Source organism: Streptopelia decaocto (assembly GCF_964273445.1).
Source record: "Streptopelia decaocto genome assembly, chromosome: 2".
Taxonomy (NCBI): domain Eukaryota; kingdom Metazoa; phylum Chordata; class Aves; order Columbiformes; family Columbidae; genus Streptopelia; species Streptopelia decaocto.
In genome coordinates this window covers 17816456-17835399 of record NC_138655.1, presented here as the reverse complement: position 1 = coordinate 17835399, position 18944 = coordinate 17816456, and the positions used below count along the sequence as shown (strand labels likewise).

The following is an 18944-nucleotide window of genomic DNA, read 5'->3' as shown; positions in this document are numbered from 1 at the left end:
ATCTAGATAAAATAATGGTTTTAAACTTTTTTCAAAAGATGCAGAAATGGTAAAATTTCTTATGTTGTTAACAGGCTAATACTTTCCTCTACATTCTCAATCTGTTCCTGTCCGGAGATTTACAATCTGTGATGAAAAGAATAAATGTACATTTTTTTCCAAGTTGTCTCACCTTGATAAACAAAATGAAATCCTTTAGCTGTTATTGGTCCAACTGAAGTAAATCTAACAGTGATCTGGTTACCTGAGCTCAACGGAAGGGATTCACCTACTCAAACAAAGCAAATACAAAGCTAACATAACCATTTTTTACTAAAAAAAAACATTCAAAATACCTGTCAACATCTTTCCAGCTAGAAATAAGATTCCCAAACCCCTGTTCTTCTTCAATAAACTTTGCAAGATACATGCTATTTCAATATTTTATGTCGGCAGTATTATGGTGGTGTAGAAAAGGGGGATTAAAACTCATCTCAGTTCTTAGGAATATTTGTTGCTATTTTCTTTTATTAAAAAGAACCCAAACCCCATACCTCTTTTAATGGAGTCAAAATGTGCATGATCTATACTTTACTAGAAATACATGCTGTTTTCCCTTTTAAGTATACAATTTCCATTTCAGATTGCTCAGTAGATAGAAGTCATAAAGCCACAGAATAAGAAGCTCCAGACACTCACTATAATAGCTAAATATTAGAAGAAAATAATCTAAAAAAAAAAAAAAAGATTCAATTTTACTTAATTTTAATTATTAATATGAAAAGTTTTGAGTGATTCGGCTTTTAGTTTAAAATCCTGATTTCATACATTTGCCTGAATTTAATCTAAGAAAATATGACTCTTTTTTTCTTTTTTTTTCTGACTGCACTATCTTTCTAAGTTCATAAAGAAAATAAATACCAGTTTAATGACAGTTCTGTTAAAGGATACCTGAATGTGATCCTGAGAGAGAGGATAACAAAGATGACTGCAGAGTTGGACCATCATATACTTCAACTACATCATGAAGTGATGTCTGGAAAAATACAAACTGGCCAAAAACCACTGACCAAACATGATGGAGAAAAAACAAGGGGCACCAATGCCAAAATAAAGGAAGACAGAATGAGAAAGAAAAAAAATTAGAACAGACAAAGCAAAACCAAACCAAAATAAACCAACCAAAAAAAAAAGACAACAAAAAAAGGAAGATAAAAAACCACATTAATATATTGCTTTAAAAATACAAAAATAAAATATATTTATATATTGATTTATCTGATACTTTAATTAGCTATTATAGTGTTTAATTTATTTTTCCTATAACTACAGCAGTAAAATGATAAAAATGTAATTCTCTATATATACAGAGACAATGAAGGTACGCAAATCATACATTTCCTTGTTAAAAGATTCCAGTAATGAGGGCACAAAATGATTTTTCTGCTGTTGAATACACTTTGAAATTCTCTGCTCTCCCCCAACCAACACACATCTGAATTCTCAGTGCAATATCTTCTTTTATAATTCTAGGCATATTGATATGGATAGTGTTTTATTAATTAATTATTAAGCATTACTTACCTTGGAATGTTTCATTTTTCTTAAGAATGTTAACATTCAGTGATTCTTCACTTTTGTGAAATACACAAGCAACTGATTCAAAGCAACAAACACTTTACGGAACACATACACTGGATCAGAGAAAGTATTATTTTTAAAGTTATGCAAGAAGAACCACAGTTCAAGCATGTTATTTTTGCACTGAAGTTCAAAGGTCTGTGTGGCACATTCACATCACAGTGAAAAGAAGAAGGTATCGTTTGGATTAATTCTGGCCCTGGTACCTAAAAAGCACTTACATAGTAATTTTAAAACTCTCTGTGAGACACTTATGAATATTTTAGTCCATGTTCAGAGGGAAACATAAGTAAGATGCCAAATTATCTCCATAATTTTTCTTCTAATCTCTAGAAAATAAAGCATTAAAGTTGTTACTAGCTTTGCTTATTTTTCATCTAATATTCATCTGTATCCAAATCTTCTCTTTGGTGTTGCTAAAGATGATAGCTAACAAACTTAATCCAGTTAATTGTTTCTATCACATTTGTCTTTTTATGAAATCTTATTTTCATACTCAATGAATTTCATTTTGCCATTGAGACAAGCAAAGTTCTTTGTGACTTCCACTGCTATTCCCCATTTCAAATTAAACTGCAAACTATGTATGGAAAATTCAGGCAAGTGCTGAGGCATAACTTAACAAGCACACATAACTATTATCAAGAACTTGTGAAACTCCTTAAAAATAATTACCCATTTCAAATAAAGATCAAATCACTTTAACTGAAGGATTTGGGGGGTGATATATTTTTTTTTTTTAAAGGATGGATGAAGAAGTCTTCTCTAAAGAATGTCTCACCCTCAATTATTGGCTGTCCTCTCAACTATTAGAAAAGAGGGAAAATCACCTGTCTGAACTTGATGTCTAAAGTCGGGCTGCAAATTATTCCTGAACATATGTTCATCTTGGCCTTCACTGCTTTGTAGCAATGATATTTGAAAATAAAATATCTTTTTTGCTCTATTTTGCAGCTTAACATTTTTCTCAGATATATAAATGTCCTTTATTTTACAAGACTGAAAATGCTATGGTATCCCAAGAAGCTTTTCTCTTGGAATTTTCATAGTCATGACACTAATTCATGTATTTCCTCAAAAACAATTAAAAAAATACATTTATGTGCTTTTTATACTTTCCCACTTATTATTTTTCTTGTCAAAATTGCAGGGAAACCATAGCATTAATATTGTCATTAATTTAGGAAATTGAGGGATTTCATTAATTTAAAATACATCAGCATGAGCAAGCTCCCTTTTAATCAGGCCAGAGCTAGACAGAAGAACTTTCCATGCCTCTAAATATCTAGATTTTTTGATGGTCTTCATCACTGTAACATCTGGATACTTTGGACGAGTTTAGAAAATGTCTAAAAAGAGATGAAATTGGCACAAAACAGTTCACTGGTTAAAAATTTCATCAAAGAAAGTTTCATTTTTAAAGTAAGAAATAAACATATATAGAGTTTACTTCTGTATTTTAATTGGTATGTTTGAAGGGAATTTCCTGTGTTTCAGTTTATGTCGATTGCCACTTGTTCTGTCACTGGGCACCATGGAGAAATCTAGACCTGTCTCCTTTGCTTCCTTGGTATTTATACATGGGCAGCATTTTCTAGTCATGCTTCATTGCTTTTTATACACTATTGCTTATTTACTTTTAGAAAACAAATCTGAATCACACTTTTATAGCACCTTACTGTCTAAGCAAGTTTTTATGGAAAGAAAGAGTACATTGGCAAAAGTAAAACATCTGGGTTTCATATTACAGCCTCTAGAATGAAGAACAAATAAAGCATGCTTGCAACTTGTTGTTTTCCTGTAGATTTTAACAGTTGCCTATATATAATAGAAAGAATACACCTAGAGATGAGAGATTAAGAAAAAATATTCTCATTGGCTGTTCTTGGGACTGCAATCACAAAACCATTCATAAAAATATTATCTCTAAATGTACAAACACATGAAGTTAACCTTAGTTGCACTCAACAAACCTCTTCACTATAGTTCTAGCAAGAACTGATTTTTCAATGTAAGAACATTATAATGAAAAAAGTATAATAAGAGAACATGAAAATGATTAATGTGGTATTAAACATGGTGTTTAATTTTGAAGGTTATTTTCCCCTTAATAAATTTTTTTGTGAAACCTCTCTCTAGGCTTGTGTAGGGAACACAGGAACACTAACCTCTTAAGTAATACATATACGTCATGCACTGATAAGGACAATGGCTGAAGCATTGTGGCAAAACCAGTTCATCCAGCCACAGGAGATGATGCATACAGTATAGAGTGAACTGCAATTTACATATCTATGACAAGCTAAGGAGACACAGACCAGGCCAGCTGGCCAATACAGGATGAGGGGAGTGGAGGGCACATAGCTCCACTTTCTGATATGCCCAGCATGGCACAAAGGGGAAAAGCTGAGACCCTTCAACATGGCCCGAGACTTGTCAAGACTTGTCAATCTTTCGCAATCACCCCTTCCCCCCAGACTTTCCTCTCCTTCACAATAACACCTCCACAAAAGACCAGAAGTTACGCAAGCAGGCAACCCAGAGTGTTATAAAGGCCTACCTTGTACAAGTACTGGCGGCACCCACCCACCATCCTGAGGACCACTCTGCCCACCAGTCTCACTACATCAACTGAACAAGACACCAGAGGATGCTGCACATCACTGGACCCGAGACTATGAACTCCATCACACGAAAAGCGGAGCCATAAGGATAGTGAAATCTTTGTGTATTCTTTCTTCCCCATACTTCTACCCTTTTGCTTTCCTTCTGATATGTAACATAATAACATAAGATTTACAGCCCTGCATATGCTGCAAACATTTAATGTTTACCAATAACATAAATCCTTCTGCCACCAAATCATATACTATTCGGGCCAAGCTGCAAAATAAAAGCCTTTTATTTGCGGACCTTAAATACTATGTGTACTGTTTTCCAACCAAAGGGGACCCATGAACCTGTGTCACTTCTCTCCGCCACTCATACCCGAGGGCGGGACGTGACAACATACTAGAACGAATAAGCTGTTTAAACTATGGAAGAATCACAACAACAACAACAATAAGAAGAATCTAATGTTATTTTCTTTGAGATACAATTAAGAATAAAATCTTATTCAGATACCAGTTTTAATTGAAGCCATCTTATTAATTAAGTAATAAGGGTTCTAGATTTAATGGAAAAATCACTTTAAAAAAGCTGTTTCATTCTTCAATCACCTCTCTGCTAATTTAGAGCTACTAAAAGTACAACAACCTTCTGAGTATAATAATTACCTTTTATTGTCCTACTAGTAAATGTTATTGTCTAGATCAGATGATTCATCAGTTCATTCATCTGAAACAAATTACCACTTCAGCTTACTGAATGGTGTGGATGAAATTAATATCTGAATTTGTTTGTTTGTTTGTTTTAATTGTTAGGCAAAACCAAAACAATTCCCAGTGGGAAAATAAAACGATAAAATTAGGAAACATTGAAAACTTCCTTCATGTCAGTTAGCAAAAGGTATGTAGAAGAAAACTGTGAAAGAAAAAAATGAAAACATTTCAGCCATTCAACACCTGTAAATAGCAGAAACATATCTTCATCAATTAAAAAAAAATAAATAAAAACATAGATAAGTAGGCTAGATATTTATCAGAATTTCCAGAAGTCTGACAACAGATGTGTTGCCAATCTCCCTGAGTTTATAACTGAAATGTGCACTCAGAACTTGGAGAATGTTTCAAAATGAGATGTTTCAAGAGTTAAATGTAAAACTTTTGTTTGTGAAGAAAGTAAAGCTGGTGTAACTATAAGCTTGTAATTTTATTTTTAGCAGAACATCAGCACAGAAGTGACAGAGAATGTATCCTGAATATGACGAGAATGTTATTATTCAGTTTTTATTTTTCTTTTTGAAATTACCATATTTTAAATATTTTAATTAAAGATATTATAATACTTAATTATTATAATGTTATAAAGTTGTAGGAATTTATGAATCTTTTATTTCATGTTAGTTAATCTGCATTTATCAAAGTGATATGAGCAAAGCGGCCTCATAATCCTGAGTGACTAGTGGAAACTGTCTTCATCTACAGTCAGCATATTAGAATACCCTGTCTTTCCTTTCAGCTAAAGATTTTACCACACATTTCAGCACATCCACCAACTATTCAAATTTACAATAGTAAAAGCTTCTTCCTTGAACAAAACTACAACTTACGTTTTTGAGGTTCAGTATTACCGTCACACCACTCCTTTGGTCTGTATTTCTAGTGCACTTGCTATTTCAGTTCAGAGTCTGATCTTTTAAGCTACCATCAAACTCATTAAATGCAAAAATGTCGATGCCTCCTTCACCCATGAGATGAAAAGAAAGTTTATTCTCCTTGAATATAACATAAGGATGCTAGATCTTAGCATGGGCTAAGACTTCTCAGATCTGGTTTTGAACATTATGACAGGAAATGAAACCACCAGAGAAAACACCAGAGAAACCAGACTGAAAATCTCACTGCTCTTATGACACAATGTTAGGTTACAGTTACACCAAAGCTTCCACGCCCCGCAAAATGAACCCTAAAAAAAGAACAAAACCAAAACTAAAAAATATTATGAAAGGAGTATTTTGAACTTCCAAAACTCCAAATGAAAGCATCCAAACTATAAAATAATGTCAGAGAATCAGGATATTAATGATGTAATGACAGATGCTGCTTCATCAATGACACAGACAGTGGGATCAAGCACAACCTCAGCAAGACTGTGGATAACGTGAAACTAAGTGGTGCAATCGACACACCTGAGGGATGGGGTGCGCTTCCAGAAGAACTTGGAGAAGCTTGAGAAGTGGGCCTGTGAGGTTCAACAAGGCCAAGTACAAGGTCCTGCAACCTTGGTATCAATACAGGCTGGGTGAAGAAGGGATCGAGAGCAGCCCTGCAGAGAAGGACTTAGGGGTGCAGGTAGATGAAAAATTGGACTTTCAGCCCAGAAATCACAGGATCACAGAATGTTAGGGATTGGAAGGGACCTCAAGAGATCATCTAGTCCAAACCCCCTGCCAGAGCAGGAACACTTAGATGAGGTTACACAGGAATGTGTCCAGGTGGGTTTTGATGTCTCCAGAGTAGGAGACTCCACAACCTCCCTGGGCAGCCTGTTCCAGTGTTCTGTCACCCTCACTGAAAAGAAGCTTCTTCTCAAATTTAAGTGGAACCTCTTGTGTTCCAATTTGAACCCAATAGCCCTTGTCCTACTGTTGGCTGTCACCAAGAAGAGCCTGGCTCCATCCTCATGACGCTCACCCTTTATATATTTGTAAACATCAATAAGGTCACCCCTCAGTCTCCTCTTCTCCAAGCTGAAGAGACCCAGCTCCCTCAGCCTTTCCTCATAAGGGAGATGCTCCACTCCCTTAATCAGCTTGAACTGAAGGGCCCAGAAATGGACACAATATTCCAGGTGTGGTCTCACCAGGGCAGAGTAGAGGGGAAGGAGAATCTCTCCGACCTACTAACCACCCCCCTTCTAGTACACCCCAGGATGCTATTGGCCTTCCTGACCACAAGGGCACAGTGCTGGCTCATGGTCATCCTGTTGTCCACGGGGACACCCAGGTCTCTTTCCCCTATGCTGCACTCTAATAGGTCATTCCCCAACTTATACTGGAACCTGGGGTTGTTCCTACCCATATGCAAGACTCTACACTTGCCCTTGTTATATTTCATTAAGTTTTTCCCCGCCCAACTCTCCAGCCTGTCCAGGTCTTGCTGGATGACAGCGCAACTTTCTGGCGTGTCAGCCACTCCTCCCAGCTTGGTGTCATCTGCAAACTTGCTGATAGTACACTCTATTCCCTCATCCAAATCATTGATGAATATATTGAATAATACTGGCCCCAGTCATGGTCAATGGGGCAGAGTCTAGTTGGAAGCCTGTATTTAGTGGAGTTCCTCATGGGTCAGTACACCCTCTGAGAACAGCCTTATATTCTCCCCAGGTGGCCAGCCCCTCCTTCCATGATCTATAAACTCTCTTCTTCCACTTTAGCTTACCCAGCAGCTCCTTGTTTAACCATGCAGGTCTTCTGGCTCCCTTCCTTGACTTCTTATCTGTTGGGATGCTCTGATCTTGTGCCTGGTAGAAGCAGTCCCTGAACACTAACCAACTATCTTGGGCGCCTTTACCTTCAAGCAGCCTTGCCCATGGGATTTCCCCTAGCAATTGCTTGAAAAGGTCAAAGTTTGCCCTGAAGTCCAGGGTTGCAATCCTGCTTGCTATTCTGCTCCTGCCACAGAAGATCCTGAACTCCACCATTTCATGGTCACTACAACCAAGGCAGCCCTCAACCTTTACCGCTTCAACTAGACCCTCCTTTTTAGTGAGGATGAGGTTCAGCAGTGCACCTCTTCTAGTCGGCTCCTCCACCATTTGCATCAGAATGTTATCGTCAAGGCACTGGAGGAACCTCCTAGACTGTGGTTGGCTAGCCGAGTAGTCCCTCCAGCAAACATCAGGGAAGTTAAAATCCCCCACAACAACCTGGGCCTGTGACTGTGAGGCTGCTCTCAGCTGACTGTAGGAGGCCTCATCAACTTCCTCACCCTGATCTGGTGGCCTATAATAGACCAACTGTATCTTGACCTGCATCAAAAGCAGTGTGGCCAGCAGGTTAAGGGACGTGATTCTGTCCCTCTACTCTGCTCTGGTGAGACCCCACCCAGAGTTCTGCATCCAGCTCTGTAGCTCTCAGTACGGGAAAGACATGAACCTGTTGGAGAGTATCCAGAGGAGGGCCACAAAAATGTGTTCAGTTTTGGACCTCTCACTGCAAGAAAGACATTGAGGTGTTGGAGTGTGTCTAAAGAAGAACAATGAAGCTGCTGAAGGCTCTGAAGCAGAAGATTGATGAGGAATGTCTGAGGGAACTGGTGTTGTTCAGCCTGCAGAAAAGGGTTCTGAGGAGAAACATTATGGGTCTCTACTAGTACCTGAAAGGAAGTTGTAGTGAGGTGGATGTTGGTCTCTTTTCCCTAGTAGCAAATGATGGGAAAGGAGCAAATGGCCTCATATGTTGCCAGGGGAGATTTAGATTGGATCTGAGGAAAAACTTCTTAACTGAAAGAGCTGTCAGGCATTTTAACAGGCTGTCCAGAGAAGTGGTTGAGTCACCATCCCTGGAGGTGTTTAAAAGATGCGTAGAGGAAGTTCTTAGGGACGTAGTTTAGAGGTGGACTTGGAAGTATTGGGTTAAAGGGTAGACTTAATGTTCTTAAAGGTATTTTCCAACCTAAATCACTCTAATAGTCTAGAATTCTATGATTCTATGAAAAAGAAGAGAAAGGTGGATAAGTAGCATAGGATTGTATATAAAAATAAGCATGTTTATCTGAGAGGTACAGTAAACTAATTTAAGGTTTCAATTGTGTATTTTTATCTTAAAAGATAATTTAAAATTAAATGTCATTTGGATATGACATAAAAATGAAGACACGAACTTTTTTCTTAAAATACTGTTCCTGTAATTTACCAGACATTGGTCAACAATACTTATACCAAATAATGACCAAAGTCATATTATTAGAATTTTTTTTCTATAAAACGCAATATGAGGCCTCAACATTTTTAATTGTTCTTAATAGCATAGGTTACTATTTTGAAGATATTTACTATCCTCTTGACACCACCGCTGAAAATATGGACAAGAAGTTATAGCCAAAACAGGTTGCCCAAGGATCCACAGTTCTTTACAGAGAGTGGGAAAGGGAAAAAGGAGGAAGAGAGCAGGACAAACAGATGGCTTGAGGAAATAACAGTTTGACTTAGTGATTAATTCAGTAAAAGAAACCCCACAAAAAAAGAGTTTGTAGAAATGTATTTCTGAATGACTTTGACAATTTCTAAACAGTGCAAGTGGATATTTGACATCACATATATTTTAAAATGATGGGTCTACAGAGGTGTCAAGTATTAAAGGAAAAAACAAAGGGGTCCACCCAATGTTACATACAATGTGTACATTGTTAGAGTGGAATTTGTGGGGGTGAAACTCACAAGAAGAGAACCACACCACTCAGTGACATACAAACCCAAACAAATTTACAAAACAGGGTGGATAATGTAACAGATAGAATTTCTGTTCTATGACATACATATAACTTCGTGCTCACACTGGCCAAGACAACAGCTCCTCCAGTCAAGCTGTGACCAATATCATACATGCAGGGAATACTTGCAACAAATGCTTGGTGTGTCTGAGTCTTGCCTGGCATCCAGCATAGAGCCACAAAGGTGATTAAGGGAGTGGAGCATCTCCATTATGAGGAAAGGCTGATGGAGCTGGGTCTCTTTAGCTTGGAGGAAACTGAGGGGTGACCTCATTCATGTTTATAAATATGTGAAGGGCGAGTGTCATGAGGATGGAGCCAGGCTCTTCTCGGTGACAACCAACAGTAGGACAAGGGGCAATGGGTACAAACCAGAACACAAAAGGTTCTACATAAATATGAGAAGGAACTTCTTTTCAGTGAGGGTAACAGAACACTGGAACAGGCTGCCCAGGGAGGTTGTGGAGTCTCCTTCTCTGGAGACATTCAAAACCTGCCTGGATGTCTTCCTGTGTAATCCCATCTAGCTGTTCCTGCTCTGGCAGGGGGATTGGATCAGGTGATCTTTCGAGGTCCCTTCCAATCGCTGTGATTCTGTGATTCTGTGATGCTGACAACTATACGTATGATTTCCACCTTATGGTATCTCTTTCACAAGGTTCATCTGTGCTGGTTTTTGTTTGTTTGTTCTGCACATACTGGAATATTTTTATTTGTTAGACCTGGACAAATGCGGTACAGATGTCTTTTATCTAAGCAGTGTTCTTGGGTAGGTCTCACACATTACAATAACAAAGTTTGTGTTTGTCTTTTTGTTCTCAATGCATGCAACACTCTCTCATTTAGAGGTGGACAAGTCTCATTAGATGACTGTTGCTTTCCAGGAGAATTTGCCTTTTGACAACATACATGCATATGTGTATGTATCTATGCATATGTATGTACACTACTTTTCCTATTTTTCCCATTACTTTTTCTGCTATTTATCCACTATTGAACTATATGGTCCTCTTTCATTCTCCTACCTAATTGACATACCACAGTTGGAATCTATCAAAAACTTATAAGAATCTATCATTCAATGTGTCCACACCTGCCCCTAAACCAGAAATTCAACACACTCTCAAAGTAGCAACTCAAAGAAATTTTCTCTCCCTAAATAGCCTTTTCTTGTCAGACTTTTAATAAGTTCTCAAAATAAATTTCAAATTCTAAACTCCTATAAAAAGTTGCACACAAGATGTGTGCAAGAACCTGGATTCCAAGTTGGGCTTTTTTTGTTTTTTTTTGGATCTTGTTTTGAGGATTTAATCACATTTTCCTGAAATTCACTAATTTACTGATGTTAACAGAGTAGGTACAATTCAGGTTAATCCGAAGTCTAACTAAAATATTTATTTTTAAATTACTATAAATAAGTAGTTTTATACAAATAGCAAACAGATAAAAACCTCACAATTTCTTCAGTAAAATAGAGTACTCAGAGATTCTGTTTAAAAATGCAGAATAATCACCTACTTCTGCAGTCAGGACTGCAAATAGGAAAAAAAAAAAAAAAAACACAACAAAGCTTAGTGAGAATTGCAAATACATTTCTTTTCCCTTTCTAAACAAAGGTAATTAAAGGGAAATCACTGTTAGAAATCCTGAATCTCTGAAGATTGTATCTGTGTACACCATGGTGAATACAAACATCTGAGTCAATACAGGTAAGCTTACTTGAGAGAGGAATGGTTTATATCCAAAAGAATATAATGAAAATGAAATGTGAGAAGAATGGAATATAACTACACGAACAAGGCCCAATATTGAAAAATTTTATAAGTAGAAGGCTTTTGTATGAGGATTTTTTTGCAGTTCCTTGATCCTAGCCTGATCCTTATGAGCTTCTTCCCTGAAATACAGCAAATTACTTCAAGATGGAAGCTTGGCAATGGTCACAATGACTTCTCACAGATTGCCTGGCCATGTTTCTCTGTCAAACAGTGAAACTTCTCTATTAGAGAGTAGGCACTTGGAGATTCCTCATTTCTGTTAGGATGACTTTCCTATTCTTTTTTTTTTTTTTTTTCTTCAGCTACAACGGTGGGAAAATACAGGGGGAAAAAAAAGAAGGAAAAAAGGAGAAAAAGAAAGTCATGGTCCGACGATCCAATGATCTGTATTTACTGATTACTGAACATGCATTTACGATATTTATGAACAGTTACATAATCACAACTATTGATTCCTTTTATGAGGCCAGGAAGCATTATTTTCAGAACTTAGTATCTGAGTTATAAGGCCCAATCAACCAATCCCCCTAGTAGAACACCATTTGCTTAGATGCAATCTAGATTGGTTTGTGGGGCTGGTATGATTTGCATTGTTCATAATTTTGTATTCCTCATTAGTTAAAGGGCTATGTGAGCAGGTGAATAGAGTTTTAGACTTTCTTTATCCTGAGGGAAATTGAAACCTCATTCATTTCTATTATCTAAGAAATTTACGCTATCAGTGAAGTTACATCTTGTTCTAAATAGAAGCATTGTTGGCCTTTCCAGTTGTCTGAGATTTTGCGTAGTCATATATGCAAAATCAATATTTCTAGAATAACCAGAAGCTGTAAGGGCTGTTTTTTGTGTGTGTCAGGAAATGCTGAAATAACCCCTTTCCCTTGATTACTTCATTATTTGCAATTCCTAGGAATGGAGGGTAGATCTGTAAATTACCAAAGCCTAGCTAATTCTTGAAAAGTCAGGCTCTACAGGGAGAGCTTACCTGCTCTCTTTCTGGCTTTGTATGCAGGTAGGTGGATTCTGAGGTGGTTTGTGGCCTTTCAATGTGAGGAATGAGGAAGGCTCTCATCTAGTGCAGACATTTGTTGGAAGGGGGCAGGATGCTCCTGAATCTCAGAAGTGTGCTGGCTAGAGGTAAGCAATTTTGCACCACCTAAACAACCCCACAATGGGCAGACTTGAAGAGTGGGAAAGCTGTTTTTTTCACTCATACAGAGATTAAGAGTAAAAATGACACCTTCATGTTAATATAACTTTACATTAAAAGGCCCTAATCAATGACAATGCAAGCTTTTGGTATTGTGCTGCTAAAGTACTTCAATCCTGCCCTAAGAAGTGAACCTAAAAATAAAGCAGAATTGTTTACAAGATCTTCCACCACTTAGTCTCCTCCCCAGGATAGTAACGTGTTGGAAATCATTTAAGTCACAAATGTAATGTAGTCTGTCCTCTATCATTTGGAATCAGGAACCCAGAATAATTTCAGCTCTTTTAATAACAGCATTTTCTATGAACAAGGTTTGATAATTAAATATTTGGAGCAGCTGGAGTCACACTGCTTGGGAAAAAAAAAATCTTTAGAAATCCTTCATCGATTCATCGGCTTTATAGTAACATTATTTTACTTATTGTGAAGCCATTAATTTCTTTGAAGACCACAGATGTGGTCTTATCATCATTCTACTATGTCATTAGGCTACTAAAAAGACAGCTATACTGTTGCCATATCTTCATAGTCAAACTCAATAGCTTAAGCTATTTAGTTGTCTGCATTAAATTGGTCATTATTATATTCAAAACATCATTAAGATTTGAGCCAAAACTAATCATTTTCATTGCAAATAAAACTAAAAGCAGCATTGAAAAAGTGTCCTCAAATCATATTAAGCAATGAAAATACTAAATCTCTTCAAATTTTCTTTCCAAAAATACATTGAATAGCTTCGACTTCCTTTAAAAGTCACCCAATGGTAACTTTTTTATTGGCATCTGCTTACTTGGCAAGAACATTAAGCACTGAACCAATGAATTCATTACTCCCCAGCTGTGAGTTTGCTTACATACAATCTGCCAGTCTCTCATAAACCTAGGAGATTCATAGATAAGTGGAAAGCGATGTGAAATGACCTTCTGGCACTTATTTAAATTATATAGTCAGCACTTGAATGACACAAACTTGGCCATGAATTAGAAAAGCAAATCAGAAGTTAATATTTATACAATTAATGCTTGCCTTTATTCTCCTAAAATCTTAGACTACAATCTCAAGCTATTTTATGGAAAGCAGATAGCACAATAATTCATGTGTATTTAACACTATGATAAAGATATGTTCACTATCTACCAGTTATCTTCCACATAGAATATATTGCTACTAGCCTATTTGTATCTGAATTAAGGAGTCAGTATTATTGCTCTGTGTTTGAAATACAATGCAAAATTAAAATATTTGGCATAACCTTGTTAAAAATTGCAAAATATTCTTCAAATAAATTAATTGTTCTATCAATGTGAAAATAATTTCCTAGTTTACATATGTAACCTAAATTCTTGCAGCATAATTCATTTTATACAAAACTCTGCAAATATTTATATTTTAAATAGTACTTTAAGATACATTTATAATATATTCTGGAGAAGAAAATAATAAGGAAATATAAGAAGGAAATAAAGTCTTTCCAGCCTATTACTAATTCTGTATTTCAGTTTATTTTTCCAGATGGAAACATAAATCTATTAACTATTCATTGTATAGACAGGCTATAGGCCATGCATTCCTGTTCATGTAGAATATCTAACATTATGCGGTCCATAACCTGAAATTCTTCTTGAGTATGTGATCCAACAATATTTGAACACACAGGAATGTTATTGCCTAATACACGCTTAAAATATAAGATACAGATTTTGTTCACTTCCAGTGTCAGACTTAAAAGATTTGAGTATAAGGAATCACTATGGAAAACTTGAATTTGAATCATCCAAACTTGAGCCCCTAAACGGCTACTAACTGAAATGTATATGAAATTGCTAGCTTTGCCATATACTCACAGGATAAAATAATGAAGTTATGTGTGTACAAGATGACTATCGGATGGATGTAGATTATACTAGCAGCAATGTTCTTTAGTTCATTTAACCTGCAGTAGCTGCCAGAATACATATGACAAAATGAAGCTGTGCTGTTTCTCTGACATTAGAGAGGATTCATCTCATTTCAAAAATTGCAGATAGATGTTTCAGATGGGATGAATCATGCCATGGGAAGATGTATTTCTGCTGATTATAGCAAACATGTGAATGGCTTAGACTAGATACCTAACTTCTATAGTTAGATACATAGCTAAACCAAGAGGAAATGTACCACCAAAGCGTTTGCTTTGCAAGCAAGCCTATAACATATATGCACATAAATCAACAATGTTTGAGGGCAGTTTAAACATTCATAGATTTAAAGCATCCCCACTTGGATTATACAGATTATAACACAGATCATGTCACTGCATCTGACTCCAAAGGTCCAGATCTTGCACTTATGGATGAAGATTTTTTTTTCCATTAAGCTTTTTATGTCTATTTATTGTGCAGAAGTTAGACTTCTAAGTTATCTTATGTTTCTGGCTCACCACCTGACATTATTTTCTTGCTAAAATGCATACAATACAATTAGCTAGATTTCCCACATTTTTGTTGTATTTAGTATATAGCTATCTAATCTTCCTAATTTAAGGAATAAATGAACTATGCCTTAAAAATGCATGGTACATTTCAAACAAACAGTTATTTTTTTTTATTTTTAAACAAAATAATAGTGGAAAATAAATTCATATTCAGTCATTCAATACACATTGAATGCACATTGAGAATATTTAGTTTCTATTGTGCTGGGTTGTGTTTCTAACTCCATTCTTATCTCCCTTCAGTGTACTTCATTAACTCTCAAAATTAACTTGACAAAGGAGTTAAGAGACATGTACCCACCACCATTAAGTCCACTCAGAGAATTTTGAAATGAAAACAATATTTTGGCAATGATCTAAATTAGCATAAAGCAGTATTTACACCAGTGTTGCAAATGTTTCCACACTGATAATATATATATTAAAAAAAACAAAACAAAAAACCAACCAAACAAACAAAAAAACCCAAACAAGAACCAAAACAACAAAAAAAAATAAATAAACAAAGCCACAAAACAAAATAAATACATAACCAAACCAAACCAACTAAAAAAAAACAACTCAAACAAACCAAGAAGAGTACTTTGCCAATTAGGCTTATCACCTCTGTCATCTTTATCATAAAAACCACTTGTGTGTCTTTCCAATACCTTTAGCACAATATTGTCTCACTTCTGGCCAGAGTTTCTAAATTATGTCACAGATAACGTTGCTGGTTATGTACTTTTGAATGAAACTTAGTTAGCTGGCTGGAGAAAATTGCAGACAAGGATTTCCATACACTTTTTAATGCTGAGCTCTTGAAGCTCAGTTTTAAGAATTTGCTAAATATCATTATAATGTTTTTGAATGCTAGTACAAGATCCTTTGAAAACCTTGAATTAATAGACTGATGTTAAAAAGAGGAATGACAACTGGGCAAAAGAGTTGAAAGAATGCCAATAAAAAAGGAAAAGGGACACAAATTTTCTATTATCTATTGGTTTTACTCATACAGTAAATATTTCTTCCTATTGTTAATAATAAATATTTGTATGTGTATTCACAGTATTGCATGTTGTTCGCTCTATATTTCAGAAAATTGATAAAATAAATTAAAAAAAATGAAGTACTATACTCCTAACTGGTTGTCATGCTCAACTACATTGAAATTCATTAGTTGTATGAATAAAGTAATTCATCTTTCTAAAACATTTTTAGATTTTAAACAAAGTGTCCACTGATATAGTCAGCTTTTCTGTCTTTATGTCAAATTCTCACAAACACAATTGAAAAAAGCAGAATATTTTCTCTTAAAAACATAGTTTGATGATTACAGGGTAAAAAAATACGTATTTTTCAAAATTTACAAATAAATAAAAGTCACTTTTTTCAGAAGTCATGTGGGTTTGAAGTCATTCTCTTTTCAGGAAGGAAAGGTAGGCTGGCTTTTTATGAAATATATTATACAAACTGGATTATTGCCGCTTTCTCCTGAAACTAGTGTCTTGAGCCTTTATGCAGTTGGGCATACAATATTTGGAGCAGCCTTTGTCATTTCATTCGATTTTGCTGACAAGTATTCATTGTTTGGACAGTGCAGTCCCACTGATTTTGAACTGGTTACTTGTATGAATAGAGGGTAGGAAACGGAATAAGATTCCTGCCTATGGTAGCTTTTTTGATATTTGAGGTAATCCCTATTACCTCTACCTCCCCTTCAGCAAATTCAATTCAAATTAATTCAATAATTGCTTAATTCATGGTTGAAAATACTAAAGCTAGATATCCAACCAGACATTTCCAACTATTTTAACTTAAATCCTCCACAGTTTAAAAATGTCAGTCCATACATGTCTGCCACATTTTTTAAATGAAAGTAAGATATACACAGCAGTGATGATGGATTGAAATTATTAAAAGCAAACGTTTTACTTTAATGCAGCTAAGTATTATCATAAATACCGTTCTGTTCATATGTTCATTCTGTGAGGTTGCGAAATGGGACATTCTACTACTTAGGATCTGTCCTTGCCTATATATGTTTTTTTTCTTTCCAAATGTAAATGGAGTTTGAAATTAAACAGTACTTAACTAACTCTAGTGTGACACAGCTTTTAAGCTGTCTAACAATTCTAGATGCAGTGAGCTAACAGAAAACACATGTTGACAACATTGTTTGCTCAATGTGTGTTTGTACTAGCAGAATAAAAGTTTTACATGTACCTTCCAGCATTTGCAAAAAATTACTCTTTCAAGGATCTAATTAATGCTAATACTAATCCCAAACCCCTGCTGTTTGCCTGTATTTGTTTCTTCTCTCTATTGCTTCTTTACAATAATTCAAGGTTATCCCATAACACAAAAATTCAAGAAAAGATGCAAGGAAAATCTGAAAATGGTATAACCACAGGATAGAAAAGTATCTGTTAATACAAGTCAGTTATTCAGGAACTGAAGGGAACAGTGCATTTTAACTTCCATGTTTATGGTAAGCAAACTGGGTCTACCTTCATTGGCCAAATGCTAAGAAAACTTGTCCCAAAATGTCATGTTTAACAATAAAGTGCTTGTCACTTTAAAAATAGTATATCTTGTTTTAAGTGCAAAGTAAATGCACAGTCTCCATGGAAACCAGACATTGCCCCAATTCTATATCTTTTTTTAGCTTCTTTGTAGGAAAAAAAGAGTTTTGATTTAAATTTCATATTTATGATGGCCATTGAGAATCGATACTTAATTTTCTGATAGCATAGCTCATAAAACACACTTACATACCTTCTGTGTATGTTCAGTCTCTTTTTGCTCTGACAGAAAGGAAAGTTACATGCAGAGGAAAGTTGATAGAAAATTTATTTTTTTGTTAATAAAATTAATTTAAATAGAAGTATAGATGACACCATTACGCATAGCAGAGCATGCAAAGTAATTAATGTGCATCAGGAAAACAAATTAAAATATTAAACATCTGCATTTTAATTGTAACCAGTACTGGATTCCAGTGTTGAACAATTAACGATCATTATTTCATTTTGAATTATCAGTGGGAGAGTGTCAAAGATGAGTCTTCCATGTTTGTAAAAGATTTTGCCTGCAGCATACTGTGTGCTTTTATGAATCATTTAACTTCAGCTTAAACTTGTCATGGTATGAAATATTGCAACTGTGATTCTACATGACAGAATAATGAAACACTGAAAAGAAGTCTACACCGCAATGACTTCTCCAAAGAATTTAGGTCTTGAGAATCTGAAAAGCTGCACATGAAATAGCTTTTGACTCCATTAAAAACTAATCCAGGCCAATGAGTTCGCTTCTACACACTGAATATGCTATTCCATTGACCTGGTTCTAGCTTTTTTTTTTAAAAAAAACCTGTGCCCTGTCACAAGACCTCATATACAGTATTGGATGATAAAATAATTCCTGAAGAGGTTCCATTCAGCAAATATTTGAATGCTATGTTTCACACTGAAAGTCAGAGACATAAGGAAGATTACGGAAGAAGTTTTGCTGTTTTCTTTAGGAAAATGACTTTATCTTAGGTCAGCAGCTTTCCTGGAATACTCCTTCATTTTCCAAAAGCTTATTTCCTGTGAATAATCTCTGAAAAATCTGGAATAATTTCAGTAACAACAGACTAGTAAAAGAGAATGGGTCAGGAAAAAACCCTATATCAATAACTTACAAAAAAAAAAAATACACTACTGTATAATTCAAAGAAAGATCTGTATTTTAAAATTTGAGTTTTGGTGTGCAAGGAATTTTGCTCCCTCCTACCGTAGGAT

At 35.5% G+C, this 18944-nt stretch overlaps 1 protein-coding gene across 3 annotated transcripts in view; it reads right to left on the bottom strand.

The window, feature by feature from the left end:
- The window catches only part of CSMD3 (CUB and Sushi multiple domains 3), a gene marked incomplete at its 5' end in the record, with an annotated part of 631488 nt that overhangs the window by 120534 nt on the left and 492010 nt on the right, over positions 1–18944 (bottom strand). For 2 of the 3 annotated variants that reach the window (XM_082045128.1, XM_082045129.1), the window contains 2 exons: positions 173–268; positions 931–1044. The exons of the other annotated variant lie outside the window; for it this stretch is intronic. In XM_082045128.1, coding sequence (XP_081901254.1) covers positions 173–268; positions 931–1044 — 210 coding nt within the window. The remainder of the gene's footprint in view (positions 1–172; positions 269–930; positions 1045–18944) is intronic. 3 annotated transcript variants of the gene reach the window in all.